General features: G+C 44.0%; 1 protein-coding gene across 1 annotated transcript in view; it reads left to right on the forward strand.

Moving 5' to 3' along the window:
- The window catches only part of jarid2b (jumonji and AT-rich interaction domain containing 2b), a 102,740-nt gene that overhangs the window by 74,738 nt on the left and 5,472 nt on the right, over window positions 1-22,530 (forward strand). The window contains exons 5-8 of the mRNA XM_062435589.1: window positions 7,850-8,068; window positions 11,678-11,922; window positions 17,611-19,069; window positions 20,437-20,978. Coding sequence (XP_062291573.1) covers window positions 7,850-8,068; window positions 11,678-11,922; window positions 17,611-19,069; window positions 20,437-20,978 — 2,465 coding nt within the window. The remainder of the gene's footprint in view (window positions 1-7,849; window positions 8,069-11,677; window positions 11,923-17,610; window positions 19,070-20,436; window positions 20,979-22,530) is intronic.

The following is a 22,530-nucleotide window of genomic DNA, read 5'->3' on the forward strand; positions in this document are numbered from 1 at the left end:
AGTATGCTAAAAGTGACTGAAGCCTTTGGTGAGAGGGACTTTGATTTGCATATATAGGCCAGGATTTTACACAGGCTAATGATATAATGTCCCATATACTTTGAAGTTGAGATTATGCTGAATGCTATTACTCTGTGAGCTAAACTAACCCCACCCTTACATGTAGAGCAGTAATCTAATGAGGTATAGGTGGCTGGTCCTGACTCAGTTTGCTGTTCTCTCTCTTCATAATTCAGGTTAAGAATGTGAATGGTGCTTTGTAAGTTGATTTCTAGCGTGTGTGCATGCAAGGTCTGCTGTACTGTGCTGCTAATGGTAATTTTAAAGCTAGGCTGCTAAGCTAACGATTGAATGGTTTTCCACTGGGCTTTTTCCACTCCGCCGCTCCCTGCTTTACTGCTGTATTTATAGACCCAGTTTTGTGTGTGTGTGTGTGTGTGTGTGTGTGTGTGTGTGTGTGTGTGTGTGTGTGTGTGTGTGTGTGTGTGTGTGTGTGTGTGTGTGTGTGTGTGTGTGTGTGTGTGTGTGTGTGTGTGTGTGTGTGTGTGTGTGTGTGTGTGTGTGTGTGTGTGTGTGTGTGTGTGTGTGTGTGTGTCTACTGTCCATGCTGTGAGGATGTTTTTCCCCTTGGCCTCTCATATGACCCACATGCATGGACCCTTACCAGGAGAGGGACATGGGAGAATGTCAGCAGAGCCCTTGAGGTGTGTGTGTGTGTGAGTTCAAGCATGAGTGCAAATCCATGCTGATGTTGCCTGTCCTGCTTATCTCCTCTGTGTCCTCCATTCATTGTGTGTGTGCGTTTGTGCGTGTGTAGCTTGACGACATCCAGGGTATATGACGAGACACAGCCTACGAGGACATCCATGTTAGCCTGGTTAATCTTTTCAAAGGGACTCAAGTCTTTGATATCATCTGAAACCCCCAATCCCCTTTAAGATTCTGATACGCGTCTCTCTGGTGATCTGACCACCACCCACATTTAGGCTCCTTCAAGTCTGCTCCCAAAATGCCTCTGACAGGATCTCTAGCTGCATTATGGAAATCTCAATTCCATTATCTCCCTCATTTCCCTCCCTTTAAATTAGATTTTGATTTGTTTAGGCCCTGTTTTTGAAGTTATTACGGGCCAGTTAGCGAAACCCCATCAGCAGTGATTTCTGGGATTCGTCCTGGGTCAAACGTTCACAGTGTGTAAACACACACTCCTTACACCCCCACACACCCGCTGCTCTGTTTGCTTATCTTATGTGGTAAACATTACGCATCCACCCCAAAGACTTCTATCCATCACTCACTCTGACAGCTACATAAAAGCAGTTAAAACATGAAGGATTTGAAACGATAAAAGTGAGCAACAAAAAAAGAAAGAAATGTTGTGAAAGCAGGACTCTCGTGTCGCTGCGTAGAAATTTTCCAAGTCTTCCATGTTGCTCATGTACCTTTTCATCCAAATCTGAGTTTGTGAGTGACAACATTCTTCATCACATTCTTTTGAGTTTTTTTTTTTTTTTTCCCACAGTCATGAATTAGATCGTCATGGGGCTGTTGTTGCTGAACCCAGGGGAAAGTTATTTTTATGATCCCCTTTCCACTTGGGGAGCAGGGGTGCCTGATTATTCTGATGCAATGTGGAAGTAACTGGACGGAGAAGTGGAAAAACAAGATTTCTGTCTACTGTATAGAAGGATGCACACCATGTATGCTCACCACCCACAATGTCTAGAGCCTTATACATTGGATTTGCCCCCCCCTCTCATCTCTTTCTCCTGCAAAGACACACACACACACACACACACACATACGCACAGACACACATGAGCTGGAGTGTTCAGTCATTGCTTGTGTTCTCAGAATGGTGTTTATGTGTGGTCCAGGCCTGTAGTTGGGCTGTTTATATCCATGGAGAAAGCCATTTGGGTGGTAGCCAGACGGTCTGCCTCTGGCCTTGTCTGCCTCTGGTAACCTAGAGGATGCACTGCTGCTCCTGGCAGGCTGGGGGCAGCACTAAGTAGAGCAGAATGAAGCAGTGTCATAGTATAGATTCAGGTGTTCAGTGCTCACGGTTTTGAAAATTATTCATGGGTTTCATTTCAAATGAAGATACCGGGTTTTGAGTTGTGTGTCAGATAGGAGTGTATGGCATTAGACTACACTTACTGTGTGACCTGTACTTAACATATTTGAGCAAGCATTCATCGTAAAAATAATCAAGAGAGAATATCAGGACAATTTGTCTTCTGCAAATTTGTTAAGCATTTGGGGGGGAAAAAGTTATTTACTAAAGCTTATTCTCAGGGAGGCACAAATACAAACACAAGCATGTGCACACGCACACACACACACACACACACGTAGTATACACATTGACATAGATGAGATAAGAATAGATTAGGGAGTAAATGAATAACTCTCACACACTCCTAGAAATTTGCCTCTTATGTAAGACTCATTTCCAGAAGTTGTGTGTGTGTGTGTGTGTGTGTGTGTGTGTGTGTGTGTGTGTGTGTGTGTGTGTGTGTGTGTGTGTGTGTGTGTGTGTGTGTGTGTGTGTGTGTGTGTGTGTGTGTGTGTGTGTGTGTGTGTGTGTGTGTGTGTGTGTGTGTGTGTGTGTGTGTGTGTGTGTGTGTGTGTGTCTGTCTCTCTGTGTGTGTGTGCGTGTCTGTCTCTCTGTGTGTGTGTGCGTGTCTCTCTCTGTGTGTGTGTGTGCCAGGGTTATTTGTGCACCACTGCTGTGTTTACCTCTTTGCCCCCTAGGCCCTCTTGCATGCCTGCCAGCCCCAGCATGGTGCCTCTCTTTTTCTCTCTCTCTCTCTTTCTCCCTCTGCTTACATAACCTCTCAGCTCTGACCTAGTGAACCAAAGACCTCTGATTCCCAGTATTTGATTACACAGGAGACTTTTTTTTCACATCTGGCTTTAAAGAAAAATCTGCCAATCATTGAAATTGTGTTGAAAAATCTAGTTTGAGACCTTGTATCTAGATTGTTAGATTGGATTTTGTTTGATGGTATTTTTATTGTCTGAGAATTTCGCTTAACTGGAGGCACCTTTCCACTCCTGGGAATAGGATCTCAAGTCCGACAGCTACTCATGTGTCTCTCAAGTGCATCGCTGCAGTGACAGCTGAATTTCCCTTAGGGATAAGGTAGTTTTCTCTCTCATCGTGATTGCTATTTGATTAAAGCCTAGAAACAGTTTGCGTAGAGTTTGTCTCTCACAATGCTGAACAGAAGTTGTTGGTGCAACACCGATTCTGCGTTCTCCTCCTAGACCAGAGCTGCACTGTTTGTGAGGTTAATGGTTTTGCTGACATGAAGGAATGTCAATTGGCGAAGTAATCCCTAATCCTCTCTCAGTCCCTCTCTCTTTCTCCATTAGTGACTGATGAAGTTTTGGCAGAGCTCAGCTGTAGCAGATAACTTTTCCTCTCCACACCAGGCAATGTACATTTGTCGCCCTCTTTGAGCTTCCCTTAAAAACAGCGGTTATACTTCCTGTGCACACATGCAGCACTTTGTTCTAAGTCTGCACGTCCACATTTCCCCATGGCAGCTAAACCCTCCTGATTGACTATTTAAATTGTCCTCATTGTTTCAGTTCCAGTTAAGGGGACAAAAGAAGGGTAGCCAGAGAATGGAGGGTTTGTAATTATGCCCCCCCCCCTACCCCAGAGCCCCGTTAAAAATGACAATCCTAATAGACTCTTTCAGACCTAATTATGATTTGTCTGCGGTTGGAATGAGGTGGATGAAAAGCTGGTGTAATTGGAGGATTGGGCTCAAGCCCTGTCAGAGATCTTGGAGAAGGTCTGGGTTGTGGTTTTTCCACTGTGTATATGTGTGTTTTCTAGGAGCTGATGGATTTGGGATATCTGTGCCAGAGGAGATTGGGTGGGGGGGGTCTGTAAATCTCTGGTATCGGCCCCAGAAATATTGCTGTCACTCATGCAGTCAGAATGCCAGTGGTCAGAAGACTGGCTGGCTTTGTGTATTCTATCATTCCTTTCGTCTCTCCCTCTCTCCAAACCTCTTGACAGGCTTATTTTGGGGCTCTTGAATATATGATATTAGATGATACAGCTGGGCTGTTTCTGTCTGTCGTCTGGTTCTCATCTTCTACCATTCAGCCTCATTCTCCATCATTTTTCTTATTTTCTTTTCTTTTCTTTCTCACTTTCACAATCACTTGTATCTTTCTTCCTATTTATAGTTTCTAATCCATAATCAACAATTGTCTTAACAGGACTTCCAAACCCCCAACTTTACTCTCTTAAACTTTTTTCCAAAAGAGTAGAAGTACTGTAAAAGGTCTCTCTCTCTCTCTCACACACACACACACACACACACACACACACACACACACACACACACACACATACACACACACGCACGCATCAAGCCTTCATCTCCACTTCCCTACACTGCCAAACGAACACACACGCACACCACTCCCTCCATATAGCCCCTTTGTGCCCCCGTGTTCTGTTTGCCATTGGTCCGCTGACCCCTGCTAAGGGTAGTAAATTACAGCCATTTAACTAATGAAGCGAGTCATTAGAAGCTGATTGGGCCAGTGTGTGTGCTGCCTCGTTGTGTTTGTTTGGTCTAAAAGAGAAGCGTTTGCTCTGTCGCCAAGATAAACGAGGTGTCTGTGCTGTGTGTTTGTATTTAGGTGCACGCGTGTGTGGCTTTATTTAATTTCTACGTGTGCTGCCTATGTATGTGCGTTCAAACCTTTAGGCCTGATCCACGAGTTAAAAGCCAGAAAATTATACGTTGTTACAAAGTGGTGCTGCTGCAAATGTTATAACATCCTACTTCAGAAGCTGTAATGCACAAAACCACAAAATATTATCAGAGCTGCTTCTTCTTCAACCAGTTGCAGTTTGAGACTCTATCCCTGCCTCCAGAGAAACAGGCCTTACCGCATGTGTGAATTATGTAAAAGCTGTACTTCACTGTTGTTGAACTTTTTGCCCTATAGACCTCTTTCAGTTGAAAAGCAGGTAAAACTATAATATTATCTGTTTAGAGAATCTGCTGCCACAACAGATTTTTTCCTTTATCAGCTCTCTGAAGAGATAATAAGAAACTGGCAGAGCTGCTGTGTGAAAAATGTGATCCAAGGCAAAACAAGATTTATTATTACCAGGATCTAGTTTTTATTGTTTGGAAAAGCTTTAATATGAATATGATATTTAAACTAAGCTTTCAAAACAATGTGATGACATATGGTAACCACAGGAACCCCCTAAGGAGTCTTGAATTAAGGAAACTGTCTATCTTTTGTTACACTTTTGACAACACTCTGTCCACATTGAGCTGCCATACTGAACTAGCTTGACTTGTGCAGTGTTATTCTGCACCCTATAGGCTATTAAACATGGAATAAAGTGGTGTTGTCTGTGTGGTACTGGTTAGCACCAGTTAAGCATGTATTCTCCTTTGTTAATCAGAAAACTCAGGCTTTATCAGTGTCTCATTTAAGTGTATCCTTATATACCCAAATGTTTACCGCTCTATTGTACACTAATGCTGCAAATGTGTACAAATGTATGTATGTGTCACATTGCACAACTAATTACATTATTCACATAGATAAGCTAATGAATGAACACATTCTTGTTTCTCTTTAGCTATTGTCCAACTAAAGACCTCTAACACATTGGAGCAGTCCCTTGTGCAGAATACATTTGTAGTTTTGCTGATAATGTATAAAACACAACCCTTGTATACCGTATTTTAGTGCCCTCATGCTAGTGCTATCTCTATATTTTAATTAGGTCACTTAATAACATATTGAATGTGTAAAATCTAAGATAAGTATTCTTCACCCTCCAAAACAAGTGTGCTAATTAAATAATTGGCTTGGCTAATTTTTATTTCACTCTGTGTAATTTTAACCGCTCTGTAAAGCTTAATGCAGGCTCCTTGAATTCAGAGGCTTAACAATATTTTAATCGACATATAATCATGCATTGCTGCCCAGTAATGCCCTTTAAACACTGAGGCCCCTCAAAGAGTCGTAAAAGCCACAGTAGTTGCTCATGCTATGCAATCGATTTAATCATAAAGGACTCACAACTTCATAATATCCTGTTTCCTGCTCATAAACAGCCAGCTTTAATCAAATCTTCGAGGCTGTTGCTTTGCCACGCATCCATGTTAACTATAAATAAACAATCACAAGCGTACATGTGAGTTCACCAAGCCGAATTGTACACATTTAGGATGATTTGTCCACCTTGTCTAGGCAGTCGAAGTCGCACACACACACACACACACACACACAGGCTGCATTTTTTTCATTTATCTGTTAGCAGTACATGGCTAGAAATAACAACTAGATTGTGTTGCCCATGATGGTTGCAGAAGTCCTCTTCATACTGGCCCTGCAACAGCTGCTCCTTAGTGAGTCCAATGTACAACTTGAACCTTTTTATGATGTTTCTTGAAGCTCACCAAGGCCTGATGCAGCAAACGCATCCAAAAAATCCTGAGTGATTTACAACTTCATATAACATATATATATATATATATGTCCAAATTTACAGTACAGTTGCTGCTGTTGTCCTCTACAAGCCTCATTTTTTATTCCTGCATCTACATGACTGAACCAACTGTTTGCGCACTGATTTATGAGTGCAACATTATGAGGTTTAATAACATAGCTTTGGGCTTTATGACCTCTTTATGAGAATGAGTCTGTGTGTCTATCTTCAGCTAACTGAGGTAACGTTATACGCCATCCACTGCCAAACACCGTTTACCAGCTTCCGGCACATATTGAGCTAAATTTCTCAGAGATGACGATGAAAGTGATTGAATGTGGCAGAAAATGGAAAGAGAGAGAGAGAACGTTTTCTTCCCCACTAGGGGGATAGATTGACAGTAATCCTGTTTGGAAGAGTGAAAGCGACAGGTTTTGGATTAGCTCACCAACGCAGAAGAGATACTCCTTGGTTTCTAAGTAACTCTTTTACAGAGTTAGATATTTGAGCGTGTGTATTGTATATACTGTATATCTCAATAAAACTGTCAACATCAGAAGTCTCTGTGGAAAGACAGGCTGTTACATACATTGTTGCATACTGTTGCAAGCCACCCCCTCTTTCCCTTTCCTCCTCTACTGTATATAGTAATACTGATATGGTTATTATATTGCGTAGGCATTAACAAAACATAACAAATGGACAGAAAAAACACCAGAAACACCAGAAACAATCGGTAGTCATTTTACGTCAGTTTATAGATTATAATACCACAGTCACAGGCTATCAATGTGAGATATACGAAGCAATTCAAAAGCTAATAAAGGTTTAGCTTGTTAGCAGTCACTCTACTGCAAACCATTTTTTCACTGCGCTGTTCATGTCCTTGATCATGTTTGTGCATTTTAGTGTGTGAGTGAATGTAACAATGGAGCCGCTATGTGCGGAGCAGTTTACAAAGCATCAATAGACCACCAACTGCGATGATAACAGATGAAATTCAGCAGCACAATCACCATTATTCACAAATCCTTGAGCAACTTCTATTTTTACATTAATACTTTACTGCTTACATATTGATGTTGATTCATCTGCAAGGTCTGAAATTAGAATAAGAAAAGAAAACTTTTTTTTCTCCATATGTAGACAGCTGGTGGTCTCAAAAATAAGGTGTATTCTATTTAAATAGGATAATATCTTAGAGAAAGACTTCCAGTACAGTTGTGTTTTTCAGTTTCTTTTTCTTATTTCAAATAGTAATTTTCCCTTTTCTTTTCCTTTCTCTCATTCCTCCCTCCCCCCTGACTTTCCTCTTTATTAATAATCTCTTCCTTTCCTCCACCTCTCTGCACTCAGGTTCATCGGCCCTGCCCAGCAACATGGCCTACTTTGGAAGCTCCCAGGAGGAAGAGGACCTGGAGGAGGACGAGGAAGAGGAGGAGGAGGAGGTGAGGAACGGAGGTGGTACTCACGCCCATGGTGGGGCAAGCAGCAGCCAAGCCTCAGCCTCCTCCTCCTGCCACTCGACACCCCGCAAGGGCAAGCTCCCCGCCAGGCATCCACTCAATGGGCATGGTAAGGATGAGACTGGAGCTTGGAACAAAGCATGCCATCTTTTTTATTACCAACACATTTCTCCGGTCTTCACACGTTGCACTCTCACTTTTTCCCCCATGTAGAGTATACAATTATCTTATTCTCAACAAATTTCCAGAGTTTGATGGAAAATGCAGTCATTCGTAAATGTGGCTTTGCAGGATGTACAGAGGAGACTGTCTTCAATTGGTCTGTAGGGCCACAGATATCCTGCCTGTGTTTCCTGAGGCATTAGGGATGAGAAGGATGGAAGAGAGAAATGTTAGAGAGGGGCGGTGCAGGATTGCCATGTGTAGGGGATGAAAGTGAGAGGAGGAGGGAGAGGAATAGAGGGGAAACTGAGGAAGAGATAGTGATGGATATGCAGGTGAGAGGAAAGGAAGAAGGAGGGGAGTGAAGGATGTTGCACCAGGCGAATAAGTAGAGAGGAGTGGAAAAATTCAGTTCGGTAAAAAGATTCACATGCAAAGATGGAGAGATGCAGCAGAGAGAGAGAGAGAAACTTGGGCCAAATGAGTCTAGTGCATGTCTGTGAGTGAGTGAGTGCGCACATGCACGAGAGCAATTTCCTAAGTTTGCCCTCTTTTTCCACTGCAGAGAGGGGGTAAGTCACATGGGAGAGTAGAGCAGCGCATCGGCTCTTTCCACCCCAATTACACTTAACTTGCTAAGCCCTAACAAGGTGTTTATGCACGCGCTACAACAGCTGGCCTGGGCCCTCGACACACACTCACACACACACACACACACACACACCGCAACGTACAGTACAACCCTTGGGGGACATAGACATTTGGATGAATGCACATTCACACACTTGTACACAGCATTTAGGAAATTGTAAGGATCTAATTGAGCCACTGAGCAAGGACTGGCACACAACAATGATGCAATAAAACAAGGACACTGCAGAAATCTCTCATCTTATCAAGTCACTTTTGTCTGAGAAGAATTACAATCAAGTAAAATAATTACACACTTAATATAGAAATGTCTGGGAAACAAATTTTATCATCACTGCAGAGGCATTTTTTCCACTAGGAAAGCAAGTTTCAGGGCTCAATATTGAATTAAAATGATTTGACAAAAATGTTTTTTGTTTTTTTTTGCTGTGTGTAAGGTGAAACATCCCCCAAAATATTTCTCTCTCGTACTATTTTCTTTTACAATAACATATTATTTGTTTATACCTTTTGTGTAGTATTGAATCTACTTTTTTATAGAGCAGCAGAGAAACAATTTTAACCTGAAGGCCCTCCCTCCCTGGCAGACTTCGGAGACATACAATCCTTCCGGCCAGGCGTTTCCCCGTGAAACAAGGGCCGGATTTCATTGTTCCTCCTCTCCACCCTCCCCAATTCTCTCTCCCTACCTCCTTTTAGTCTGTAGAATTGCCGCCAGAAAGGTTCAAAAGGTGAACGCTTTGCTCAGCTCTTTCCTCTGTCATCCTCTCAAGTGGAATGTGGAGGAGGAGAGAGACAGCAGAGAGACTATTGGGATTAAGAGAGGAGAGAGAGAGAGGTCCATAGATTTGCTCGCATTGAACTCTGGGAGAACTGCGCACTGCCTTTGTGTTCTTTACCGGCTGTACCTACCCCTAACACAGAAACATGTACTTTTCTCTCATTCTTACATGTGTAGCTGTGGCTTGTAACATAAACTGTGATGTATGGAGCATGAACAGTAGGATAGTGAAACCTGTTTGAACAAATCCAGACTTGTTGTGTGCATGAGGACAGCTTAGTCTCCTGTCTTATCTCTTATACCAACACTGTTTGCGAAGTAGCTTGGCGCCTTCAGTGTGATATGCTAAATAAATAGATAAAGGGGGAAATAGGCAGATATATTTTGTAGGGGACAATAGAGATGAGGGGGGGTTAAGGACAACGAAACAGATGATTGTGTACATACGTAGGTGTGTGCACACACATAGTCGAGACTGGGTCAGTGCTCCAGTGTTGAGAGAGAATGTTGATGCTGTGTGCTAGACATCAGACACACACACACACACACACACACACACACACACACACACACACACACACACACACACACACACACACACACACACACACACACACACACACACACACACACTCACACCCCTCAGTACATTTTGCGGTTAAGATTTGTGTCAAACGTGACACTTTAATATGCAGTGTGGGCCTCTCTCCAGCAGGAGCAGGGTTATATGGGCTCTTAGGGAGGAAGAGGGAAGAGGGCGGGGGCAGCAGGGAAACAGAAGGAGAAATAGAATTAGCAAAGGAGAGACAAACATTTTATTCTGGGAGGTAAAGAGAGACAGGAAAGGCCCTACATTGTAGCCTATTCATCAACGCTCCGTCTCTGCTTCTCTCTCTCTCTCTCTCGGCCATGTGCCATGTTGACATAGCTAAATTAAACAGCTTTTATTGGGCTCTGTTTCTTGCTTAGCTCACTTTTCAAAATGTCAAGATTTCACTGATTTTTCACTGAGCGAGGGGCCCAAGAGACCTGCAGACGCTCACTTGTGGTTATAAGTGGATACACACAAACAGCGTAACGCGCGGACACACACACACTTTTGCAGACAGAAACATGCACTGATGTTCAAAATTGTACAAACAGATCATCTAACACAGCCTTGCTTTTCAGAGTATTCTGTAAATATACTATAAATGCTCTATGTGTTTGTGTTACAGTTTGCGCCTCCTGTCATTCTTTCTATACATCCTGTTGATATTAAGACTCCGTGAAACTTTGAATTGCCCTATAAAAGCTGAAGAGAGAGCTATTGAATGTGTATGTTAATTGCTCCACTCCTGTTCAACTTGCTTAGCATCATCCCTCGGGGTTGATGTAGTCCACGTCCATTTTGAACAGGTTCATTGAGATGTAGCATAAAGAAGTTTTCATGCGGCCCTTAAATCATGCATATTTTACTGATTGGGGGCTATATGTTAGCCAAAAGCCTGTCATTCCAATGTTTGCGCGGGCTTTTCCACTTGGTCGTTGTGGTTTGGTGCCAGGGGTTTATAAGCCATTCTACACTACAAGGGTGTATTGAGAGTACACATATTGGCATTGGCATAGGTAGTCAGTAGCCTGAAAAAGCATAGTATATGTCCTGTAAGTGTTTAAACCTTGATACCTGATAGGAACTTTCCACAGTGTCTTGTTTTCTTAGGATAGCTTAATTTTTTATTTGATTCATTTTTGACTTTTTATGCATGTCAGGAATTTATAGTGGGTTAAAGAACTTATTTAACATGTATAAAATGTGTACATATACCACACAGCTCATTCCTAAATCTCAAGAGTGAATGTTCTGTCCTATTGCTGCCCTAACACTAAGAGAAACAGCTTTTCATGATCTTCATGTTGAAGACATGCCTGATTCATGCAGCCAACTGCAAAACCTTTTTACTAAATTCACTTGGATGTATTTCAAATCTCCTTGAACTGCGGAGCTTGTACAGCTACATTATATACAACAAAATGAACAGCCATTTGAGGCAAATAATAGATGCGCCCTTAACATGTATTTGATGCAAACACATTAATTTAGAATAAAAAACACTCCTTTGTTTGTCTCTTCTCCCCCTCCAGTGTTCAACAACCATGGTAAAGCAGGGACAAGGGAGAGTCCGAGGCCCAAGGCTGGGACTCATGGCAGGGATGCTCCTGCCCCACCACTGCCACCTCCTCCGCCTCCACCTCCGCCCCTCCTGAGGGAGCGCAGTGAGCGGGCGGAGGCCCGGGAGCATGCTAGGGTGCAGCAGGCCATGGCCAGCGGTCGGGGCTCAGCCAATGGGCTGCCACCGAGGAGAGCTGCTGAGGAGCTTCGCAAGCAGGTATGGCCGAGAGAGCTAAGCAATTACAACACAGCGGACTATAGAAAATGACAGAGCCACATATGCTAAATATCACATAGCAAGGACAGAGAGAGGATGAAAGCTTCCCACTAGAGATGAGGAGAGCTTCCAAAATGTGAAGTATTCTCCTACACCATAATTTCTGTGGCTGGTAAATGGTTTGCATTAGCTGTAGTGTAATTTGAGATACCCTGGAATATTCTGTATGAACAGGCTCAATGAGCAGCAGGCTTGTTTGGCTGTTAAACCCAGTTAAAATCCTCCCCTCTCTTGACTCTTCTCTGCATTTACCCATTTGCCACATCCTCTTTTTATCTTCCTCTCAATGATTTCTCCTAACTACTCCTGTGCCCAACTTGTCTCCTTCCTATATTTTGTTTTTATTGATGGTTTCACCTTCTCCCTCACATTCTTAATTGTCTCTCTTTGAGTTTTTTTTTTTGCATTTTCCCTCTCCTCTCCTCTCCTCTCCTCTCCTCTCCTCTCCTCTCCTCTCCTCTCCTCTCCTCTCCTCTCCTCTCCTCTCCTCTCCTCTCCTCTCCTCTCCTTTTCATCCATTGTGTCTGGTAGAGTAATGATTGTGTTTTGGCCTGCTGCGACTGCATCTATATTTAGTAGTGCTGGCTAGGGGCTGTGAAAGCCTGCCTCCCTCTCTGTGGCACTCAGCAGGTTTCAAGGAACCTCAAAGTGAAGGAGAAGGAGGAGAAGGGCTAGAGATCGCTTTAGTTAAGAAACAACAGTTTTTTTGATCGCATCAGCTGATCAAAAGAAATACTTCATTCTTCATTTTTCCTGCTTCTTTTTTCCTTAGAGGAAATGGAGAAGATAGAAATTCTTCTCCTTCATTTCCTCTCTTGCCTTTCCCTTTCTGTTCAATGCCAGCTTCTATCTAGTGGTGGTGGTGTTGCTGTTGTAGTAATCGGCTACTGCTGATGCAGACTCAGGCATGTGATTCAGGTTTTTTAAAGTGGCTGGAATTGTCCAGTAAAATCAACAATGAATCTCAATGAGAGTGACTGCCTGCCAAGACAAACTTCAGCCTCACTTACTCACAAGTCTTTGTCCCACAGCTCTTCCTCTACTCCCTCTCTTTCTCTTTAAATTCACTGTTGGCACCCAGCATGATTCTTTTGATTCCTCTCATACTGTGTATTTTGTTTCTACCCCCTGCACTCTGATTCCACCTTTCTCTCTTTATATCTTCGGCTCTCTCAATGGCTTTCACTCATTTTCTCTTCACGCTCCCACTCTCTGTCTGTGTCTCCATGCTCCTGTGTCAAACAGACGGATCTTGCCCTTGACAACATGGCTCCAATCATTTGGAAGGATTAGAGCTTTTTTTCCCCCTTCCTCGCTTTCCCTCCAATTAGCATGAACAGTATGTGTGTTAACCATGTGTGTTCAAGACACACACACACACTTATACACATGACCAACTGTGAAAATACAAGCTAAGCCATATAAAAGGTTAAGTGATTATGTAGTCGTAAAACGAACTAGGGGTTGTGTGTGTAAAACCGAAGGGTAAAGGCATTATCATAATTCAATTCACCGTGATTCAGTTCTCCCTAATTTAATAGCAGCTTGTATCAACAAAATACACGTGCCGTAACGGGACCTTTTTATAAAACAATATGTTTCCATCTATTTTAATTAAATAACAAAAGCAGAGATGTCAGCAAAGCAGCTGTACACGGTAGCAGGCACAGGTGGGGTGTGCAGGGCCAAACCATTTAGCCGACTCTGCATCATTTGAAAAAGACTGCACTTTCTTGTTTAGTTGTTTGTCCTTTGTCCTCAGCAGATCCTCAATTAACCTCCCTCATGCTACTACAGCAGGGGGAAAAACAGAATATTAATAAGAATTAATTGCTACCTGAAAATTACATAATGTGTTTTTTTCTTGTACATGAGACTATATGTAGTTCTCTCCCTGTAAGTTTGTAGAGGCTTTCGAATCGTGTGTAATATTAGCGCCAGGCTATAGTGACCTTTCTCTAGCTGCTTAAAAGTCAACCAGCCTAGGGCCGCATTGCATCGCACCCTAATAAGATAGCAGAGGGGGAAAGAAGGCTTAAGTCGGATTTATGCCTCGCCAGTCGAGGTGTTCTGGCGGTCGCACCGTAAATGACTCTGGCATCGGAATAGATTTATAGTTCAGCATAAGATTTAACCCATTGAGAGTCATAGCATCAGTGTAACACTTGATGGATGGGTTGTACACTATCGGGCTGTGTCATGCATGATAATATAGTGTGTATATATCCACAGTAATTGTGTTTACAGTATTTCATTCTCCTGGCAATAGAGACAGTTATGGTGAGGAAATGGCTATGTAAGATTTTTCTATCTTTATTTATTTATTTCCCAAATTGCTCCATGTTTTCTTCACTGTTAGGAACCTATTGCATCAGAAACATGGATGGAGAAAACACAGAGTAGGCAAAACTGAACAGTCACATGTCTCGTGGTCCCCATGTGGTATCTTTGTTGTCCTGATATCTGGTTGCATGTCAGTAGCACCAGCGGTATCTTAGGTGGAGCTAGAGCCTCCTCATTGTCCTGACAAAGAAGTATAAACATGACTCTGACTATTTGTGATTAAGAACATGTGTAAAAGTGTTTTAGGAACAGAATAATACACGCAGTCTCCACTACATCTCCTTTCCCTCATTCATCAGAGCTTTGCAAGGGTTAAACTTTCTCCTGTCTTCCTCTATCCTCTGGCTGGCCTTCTCTCGCTGTCTGCCCCCCCCCCCCCCCCTTCTTCTCAGAGACGGCTCCTGCAGATGTTGCCTGTTAAAAATCTTCCTGCCAGGCCTCAGCTGGGCTATAGCAACACATGATGTCATCTAGACCCACCTCCATTTCCCTCCCTCCCTTCCCCTCCTTCCCCGGCTCATGTGCGACCGAAATCCACTCCAGTCTCCGGCTGCCTGTGTGTGTGTGTGTGTGTGTGTGTGTGTGTGTGTGTGTGTGTGTGTGTGTGTGTGTGTGTGTGTGTGTGTGTGTGTGTGTGTGTGTGTGTGTGTGTGTGTGTGTGTGTGTGTGTGTGTGTGTGTGTGTGTGTGTGTGTGTGTGTGTGTGTGTGTGTGTGTGTGCGTTCTATTTTTTCCCTTTGGCTTCATTGTCTGTCTTGTTCTGTTCATCGTCCTTTTCATTTCTATTTGATTTCACTTTGCCAGTGGCTATTAGCAGAAGAAAACTTCCATTTTCTTTCTTTCTTTCTTTTTTCCTTCCTTCCTTCCCCAGCTTTTCTTTTCTCCTTTAGTCATCACTCTCTTGCTATCTTCCCTTTCCACCAGACCAAATGATTGAAGAGAGAGAGGTGAGGCAGACTTGCATAGACCCCGTGAGGAGCAAAGGTCCTCTGAGCCCTCCTGTGGCAGGAAGTGGTCATGACAGTGTGTCTCTGGGATTCAATGCTTTGTCAGCAAACTGTGGCTGACAGATATGATAGCTGTCTGGACATCTGCTGCTTTAGCAGTTACAATTTAAGTGCCAGTGTAACACAAAACAAATGGTAACAGTTGAGTTTCTATTGAAATGGCTCATAAAACATATTTTAATTTATATAGATATAAATCGGTTTTAATTTGTGAGATTATGTGTCGGATTAGAAGGCAACATTAGAATTCTTTAGGCGACGCCTGCTGAGTCTTCATTTATCCACTTATACTGTTGCTGCATTCTCTCCTCTCCTCTCCTCTCCCCAGTCCTTCTCAATGCCATGTTTTTCCTCCCTCTCTCCCTGTCACCCTGTGTTTTTCCATTGTGAGCAGGAGCGTGTGTGTGTATGTGTCGGGGGAATGATTGACGGAGCTAGGGTTAGGTTTCAGTCCCCCCTTATCTTTTAATGGCCTGGTCTTTGTGTCGGCCCCCCACCACCTGAGACGAACACAATACAATACATGCGCACGCACACACACACACACACACACACACATAGACACACAAGTGTGACACGAGAGCCCTTCAAAGGCAAACCTGTCAATGGGCCGGCTGTCAGCTCCCTCCTGTGGCGCCCCGGCTGTGATTGATAACTCCATCTCTCCCATCCTCCCTCCTTTCTTGCTTCTGTGTTTCACTTCCAGCTGGTCCTGGCAGAAAGACACACAGATACTGTAGATATATGGCAGCGGAAAAAAAGGATTATAGATCCTAATTTTAATCTGTTTTCTAGTGACAATCAGGAATATATGAAGTTTTGCATTAAAAAGGGGTTTCTGTCCCTACTTAACATGCATAATTTAGAAAATTTGTTTTGTTTGAAAATATTTTAAAGAATATAACCAAACATAATAGGATGGAATTAACCCTTTATGTTGATGCACCTAGACCAACATGAACTCCACCTCAAACCCATTCAAATATTATATTGGTCTTTAACTTTACAAGATCTCCTGACTCTCTGTAGGCCTTTCTCACACACACCAATCAGTGAGAAGGGAGAAGGAAAAGAGAATGAAAAACTCCTGGCAGCACGGAAAGTGGGCCATGAAAACAACATGGAGGTGAGGTGGGAGAGAAAGTGGATATTCTTAGAAATGCATGCAGGGGAAATAAGAGTGGAAGAAAAGAAAAGCCGGGATTGAAGTGATGGCAAGTAAAGAGAATAAAAAGGGAGACTGGAAAAGACCAGGCCTAAAACAGAAAGCGAGACACAATGTAGTTTTACAACAATGGGTTTTAACATTTACTGGATATATGGTAAAGCTCTTTCCACTTAGGGAGAGGGTGACCGTGTTTCTTCCCACAGCTGCAGCCAGCGAGCCAGCCATGGAACCAGGCAGCACTGTACTAAACCTCTGATGTACAGCTGGGGGCCTCAAAGACCAAACACACACATTTATGTGCACATACACACTCACTCACTCTTTCTCTATCTCTCCCACATGCACGCATATAAACACACACGCAGGACTTTTATTCATAGCACAAAAATTGAATTATAGTATTTAAGGAAACCCATATCAAATAAAAGGCTGTTTTTATGTGCCTGGATGGGATTTTATTCCATCCCAGTGACCCCACCTCCTACCTCATACTGTCCAGCCATCTGCTTGTGGAAAGCATGGAGCCATCCTTTCCTTCTTTTCTTCTCATGTCTAGCATCTCTTTTTTTTCTGCCCCTTCTAAATAGTTTTTAATCTCGGGGTGTTGTGGTTTTGGTATGCATGTGTCCTTTTCTAAATCTCAGCCTTTGTGTTGACAGCAGTTTGAGCTGCACTTCTGTGTTTGACAATATTTTCGACAGTTGATTGGACCTCTAATGAATAGCGTAGGTTTCCACAAATAGCTTTGGTCTGACCGGCCAAATGTTTTACCGCAGAGCTAGCATCTGAATGTTTGGCTTCTTCATTGTGGAGTGTGGGTGCACCCACGCATGTACAGTCTCTTGTTGTCTCTGAATATAGAATGTCATCTGTATGTGGATACATTTTCGGAAAGGTGCATTTTAGATGAAGTTGCTGCAGTAATATTTTACTTCACATGTATCTCACCTAATCTTCAACACTCAGATCTGACATTTCAGGACTCTTACAGAGATTAAACCATTTTCCCCATGCTATTGCATATACATTACTTGAGTGATTCAAAGCATTGTGGTAAAAATCTTGATGTATTCCTAATATGACTCCAATTCATTCTTTCTGTTGACCTCAGGTCTCTAAAGTGAACGGGCTGACGCGGGCGGGCTCGGCACAAGCTGTCAGTGGGGCCAAGAAGAGCCGCGACTTCCGATTGCCGTCCAAAACTGTGAAGAAGTACACAGCCACCGTGTCCAAGGGCCATGTCACCTACACCAAAGCCAAACAGAAAGAACTAGGCAAGAAAACCAAACTCAGCAGCAGCAACAAACACAACAGCGCCGCTTCGGCATCATCGTCAGCGAACAATCACAATCAGCACAACCAGCCAGCAGCCAGCAATGGGCTGGCCAACTCAGGAAAAGCAGTGGCACCAGCCCACCACAGCAATGCAAAAACCCGCAAACAGGTGCTACTATCCAATGGGCTGCACAATGTTGGCGTCCGCCTCAATGGCAGGCTAAATGGGCAGCGGCATAATACCCTGGCCAAGGAGGACGGGCAGAGACAGTGCCAGCAGGGCCAGGGGGAGTGCCCAGGTCGAGAGGGACTGCGTAACTCCAAGCGGCGTCTGGAGGTGGTGCTGAACTCAGTGGGGACAGGGGGTGTTGAGCAGAGGGCCAAAACCCCTGGCACTGAGGCCAAGAAGGCCAAGATTCAATCCATGCCTCTGGAGACACGCAGCAGCAGCAAGAAGGTAGCCAATCAAGAAAAAGCTGCCACGCAAACCACCACCCCTACCACTCCAGTTTCTAATGGACATGTATCAGAAACACCCTCTTCTCCCACACAAACTCCGCCTGCTACCCCACTTCAACCTCCTACTCCCCCTCCTCAACAAACCCTGCCTTCTTCTATACCAGCAGCCAATGTGGAGCCAGTGAACCAGCGACCTAAGCGGGCATCGGCTGGCAAGCTGATGTTGATTCGACAAGCACAGCAGCAGCAGAGCAGGTCTCACAGTCGGAGCTCAAGCTCTTCCTCCCCTTCATCAGGCCAGAATCACCCACAGATCCCAAGTCGTGCAAGCACTACCTCAGACCCCCAACAAACCTCTGTATCCTCCTCCACCACCACATCCTCCCTGCTTACTTCCACGAACAGCCCCGGACAGCTCAAACCAGCAGCACTGCGGCCTGCTGACCGTGACAAAGACTGGGAACGTGAGAAAGAGAAGTTAAACCAGGAGGAACTCGAGCAGGAGAAGAAGTGGGACTCGCAGCGTAGCTGGCCAGAGGGCTGGACAGCACTGGAAGAAGTCCCCATCTTCCGGCCACTGCCGCGGGAGTTCCAGGACCCCCTGGTGTATTTGGATGCGGTGAGGGAACAGGCCGAATGGGCTGGCATGTGCTGTGTGGTACCACCACAAGACTGGCGGCCGGAGTGCAAGCTGAGCGAGGAGATGCGCTTTGTTACACAGGCGCAGAGGGTCCACATGCTGGGACGGCGCTGGGGCCCCAATGTGCAGCGGCTGGCCTGCATCCGGAAGCACCTCAAATCTCAGGGCATTACCATGGATGAGCCACCTGTCATTGGTAAGTGAGCCAGACACATATATGTGAATGCATGCAAAGCTACTTAATCAACAGAACTCCTTTCTTGAATCACCTAAGCATTAAGAACCCAGTCATCCCATTTCAAACTGAGGCCTCCTCTCATTCTTTACATTTTACACTCAGGCCCCTACACTTGTGGTTTTTTCTCTTTCACAGCTTTTGTTGAATATAAAGACGAGCAAGTCATAAATTAGATAATGTACATCCAAAGAAAATCATGTACAATCACAAAAAGAAGGTATTAACCTTCTCCTGACAAAAGCAGCCACTAAGCAAGCACCACAAATATTGCTATTTCCATTGCTATCAGTGGTGCTCTGAAAGCTTCAGTGGCATTTCACCTGATTTTATTTCCTCGTTTATAGATGACAATAACAATGTGGACCAGCTCTGCGAGGGGCCTGACGGGCCACGAAAACAATATTTTCCCCAGATTGCCCTGTCACCTTCCATTTCTCACTATGACATTAGCACTCTGAGCCTTTAAACAGCTGCAGCCCAGTCAGAAACTGTGTATGTGAATATGTATGCACCCAAATGCATGTGCATGTTAGTTTAATTTAGATGGTTTTTCACTGCTTTATTTTGACTGTGTACTTTTTACAGCTGTATTCAGATCAGCAGAGTTCAAGTACAGTTGCTCTGCGGCTGTTAGCAAGAGAGACCTGGCAGTCAGTGACCCACAGTGAAGTGGCTTTAGCCAGCCAGGATGTTCTTGTTCCAATTGACTTCCCTTACTGTGCCCAGCAGATCAGTTCTACATTAACAGTAATTTGTGTCCCTGTTTGGCACAATGAGGGGCTCAGATGATTTTTGAAAGCCGATAGCTCAATTGGCTGTTTCAAATAAAATGAACTGGGTTGGAGGAAATGGCATGTATAGCCAAGGGAGCACATGCTCCAAGATGGAATTCTTCTTGATTTGACTTGATTCAATTTAGTTTGGACAAGTGAAAGCAGATCATTTCTCTGTATACATGTAGCATTGTTGGGTGGGCCAGGATGTCTGTTACTGAAAACCTTTAGTTTAATTAGTTAATTAGTTTAATGTTCAATAGACTCTTTTCACAGCAGACATTTTGAACTGTCAAAGCAGGAAAAGCACAGGTGTAAACTCAGGTCCAATAGGGTTAGGGTTAGCCATGTCAGTGAGTAAACATACACAGTACCAGAGCCTGTGTGGAATGCAGCCATCATAATAGTCATAGGAGATGACTATCATGTATTTTTCCTGCTTTCACAAAATGTCTGCTGTGAAACGGGTCTATAAGACAATTTTATACCTAACAACTGTGAGCCCCCATTCTCTTTCTGAATTAACCTTCTTTGTTCTTCTGTTCCATGCAGGTGGCTGTGAAGTGGACCTGGCACGTTTTTTCCAGCTCATCAATGACATGGGCGGCATGCAGCAGGTGATGGACCTGAAGAAGTGGACCAAGCTGGCCGACCTTTTGCGCATCCCCAAGTCAGCACAGGACCGGCTGGCCAAGCTACAGGAGGCATACCTCCAATACGTGCTCTCCTATGACTCGCTCAGCTCTGAGGAGCGCATCCGACTGCACGCCGAGGTGCTGCATGAGAAAAAGCAGCTAGAGTCGCGCCGGGGACCTTTGGAGGGTCTCTTGGACTCTTTAGCACCTAGCGCGCTGGTGCTGCCACGCTATGAGCCCAAGAATGGGCTTGTAGGTGGCGTGGTGGGAGGGGCAACAGGGAACCACCGCACCAATGGAGTGTATCACCATCTGAAGGAGCTGAAAGCTCGGGTCAAAGCAGGCCGGCGCCAGCTCTTCCCTCAGGTAAAACAACGCAAAGAGGACAGGCAGCATGGAGAGGAGCAGGAGGAGGAGGACAGGGGTATTCTCGGTGACCAGCACAAATGTATTTACAAGGTGAGGATGAAGAAAACATTTGCTTTTCTTGGCACACATTTGAAGCATACAGATATAAGGCACATAAGTGTATCTTTTGTTTTCGTTCTCACTGTTTTCTCTTTTTTTTTCTAAAATAGATTTTATGATTGTAAATCATTACAGGCTATGAACAACTGTTAACTCATATTGACGGCTATGAAGTTTAACAGTTAACTAAATTTGTGCCAACGGTAGTACTAAGACAGGGAAACTTCCTTTTTCACTTTGTTTTAATGACAGTATTGAAGAAGGGATTTTTGATTGGCATTAGCAGATTAGCAGTTGATTGTTGGAGTTTTCAAATGCCCCATTAATGTAAAGCCATATGTCTGCCAGCTCTTTACTATCTGAATTAAAACAAATGTCACACAACAGTTTTACAGTGTTACACGAAGTATACAGTCTACACCCTTCATAGTAACACTACTAAAGTTGGAGTGTCTGGAGTCTGTAGCATTTAAGTGACAAAATATGTGCCCTTTTTGCAGAAGGAGCTAAGCTGTGCTGGTGACTGTTTTTCTCTCAGTGAGAATGTTTCTGTGGTGTTAACTGCAAGATAAGATGTTAATCCCTGGGAATTCTTATTTAGTGTTTTTGGTAACATCATCATGCTGTTAAGTCTCATAGTTTGTGGTGTAGGAAAGCAAACAGAAGAGGTTTGCACAATTGTTGACATGCAGTGATACTTCAGTATGTCACGCCATTGCAAAGGTCTGTTTTTGGTGGGAGAGTGAAGGACAGCAGTTTTTGTTCATTGCACATTTTGTGGTTTTGCTGAATGTTTCTGTGCAGCTGTGTGTGGTAAGGGTGGTTAGTAGATTTGCGTGTGTGTGTGCTTGTGTGTGTGTGTGTGTGTGTGTGTGTGTGTGTGTGTGTGTGTGTGTGTGTGTGTGTGTGTGTGTGTGTGTGTGTGTGTGTGTGTGTGTGTGTGTGTGTGTGTGTGTGTGTGTGTGTGTGTGTGTGTGTGTGTGTGTGTGTGTGTGTGTGTGTGTGTGTGTGTGTGCACTCATACACGAGGTTCACTCCCACCTCTTCAGCCCGCTGGCAGCTGTGTTGATTCTGGCTGGCTGAAATGTAGGTCAGAGAGAAGACAGCCCCCAAACCAACTCGTGTCCCACCCCTTTTAAACCCCGCCTCCCCCAGCTCTGTCCGCTCTCTCATACCCTTTAATCCACATGTCTCCTCTCCTTCAGCTCCATGTCCTTGCTCTTAGCTATTTCCTTATATCCTCAGTCCTCTCCCTCGCTCTCTCCATAACCACTCCCCCTCATAGAACAATCCCTTTGCCAAACCAGTCTACACCAGCCTTTAAACAGGCTAAACATTACTTTTGTGCCACAACGTCCTGAAGGGCCGATGTATCAATTGTTTCTTTAATTAACAACAAATAACTTTGATTCTGTGTTGGCTCTGTCTCACTCTGCACAATACTCCATCCAAATCTGGATCCCATTTGCCCCCCCCCCCCACACACACACACACACACACACACACACACACACACACACACACTCACACTCTCCCCTCCAAG

Source organism: Scomber scombrus, chromosome 16, assembly GCF_963691925.1.
Source record: "Scomber scombrus chromosome 16, fScoSco1.1, whole genome shotgun sequence".
Taxonomy (NCBI): Eukaryota; Metazoa; Chordata; class Actinopteri; order Scombriformes; family Scombridae; genus Scomber; species Scomber scombrus.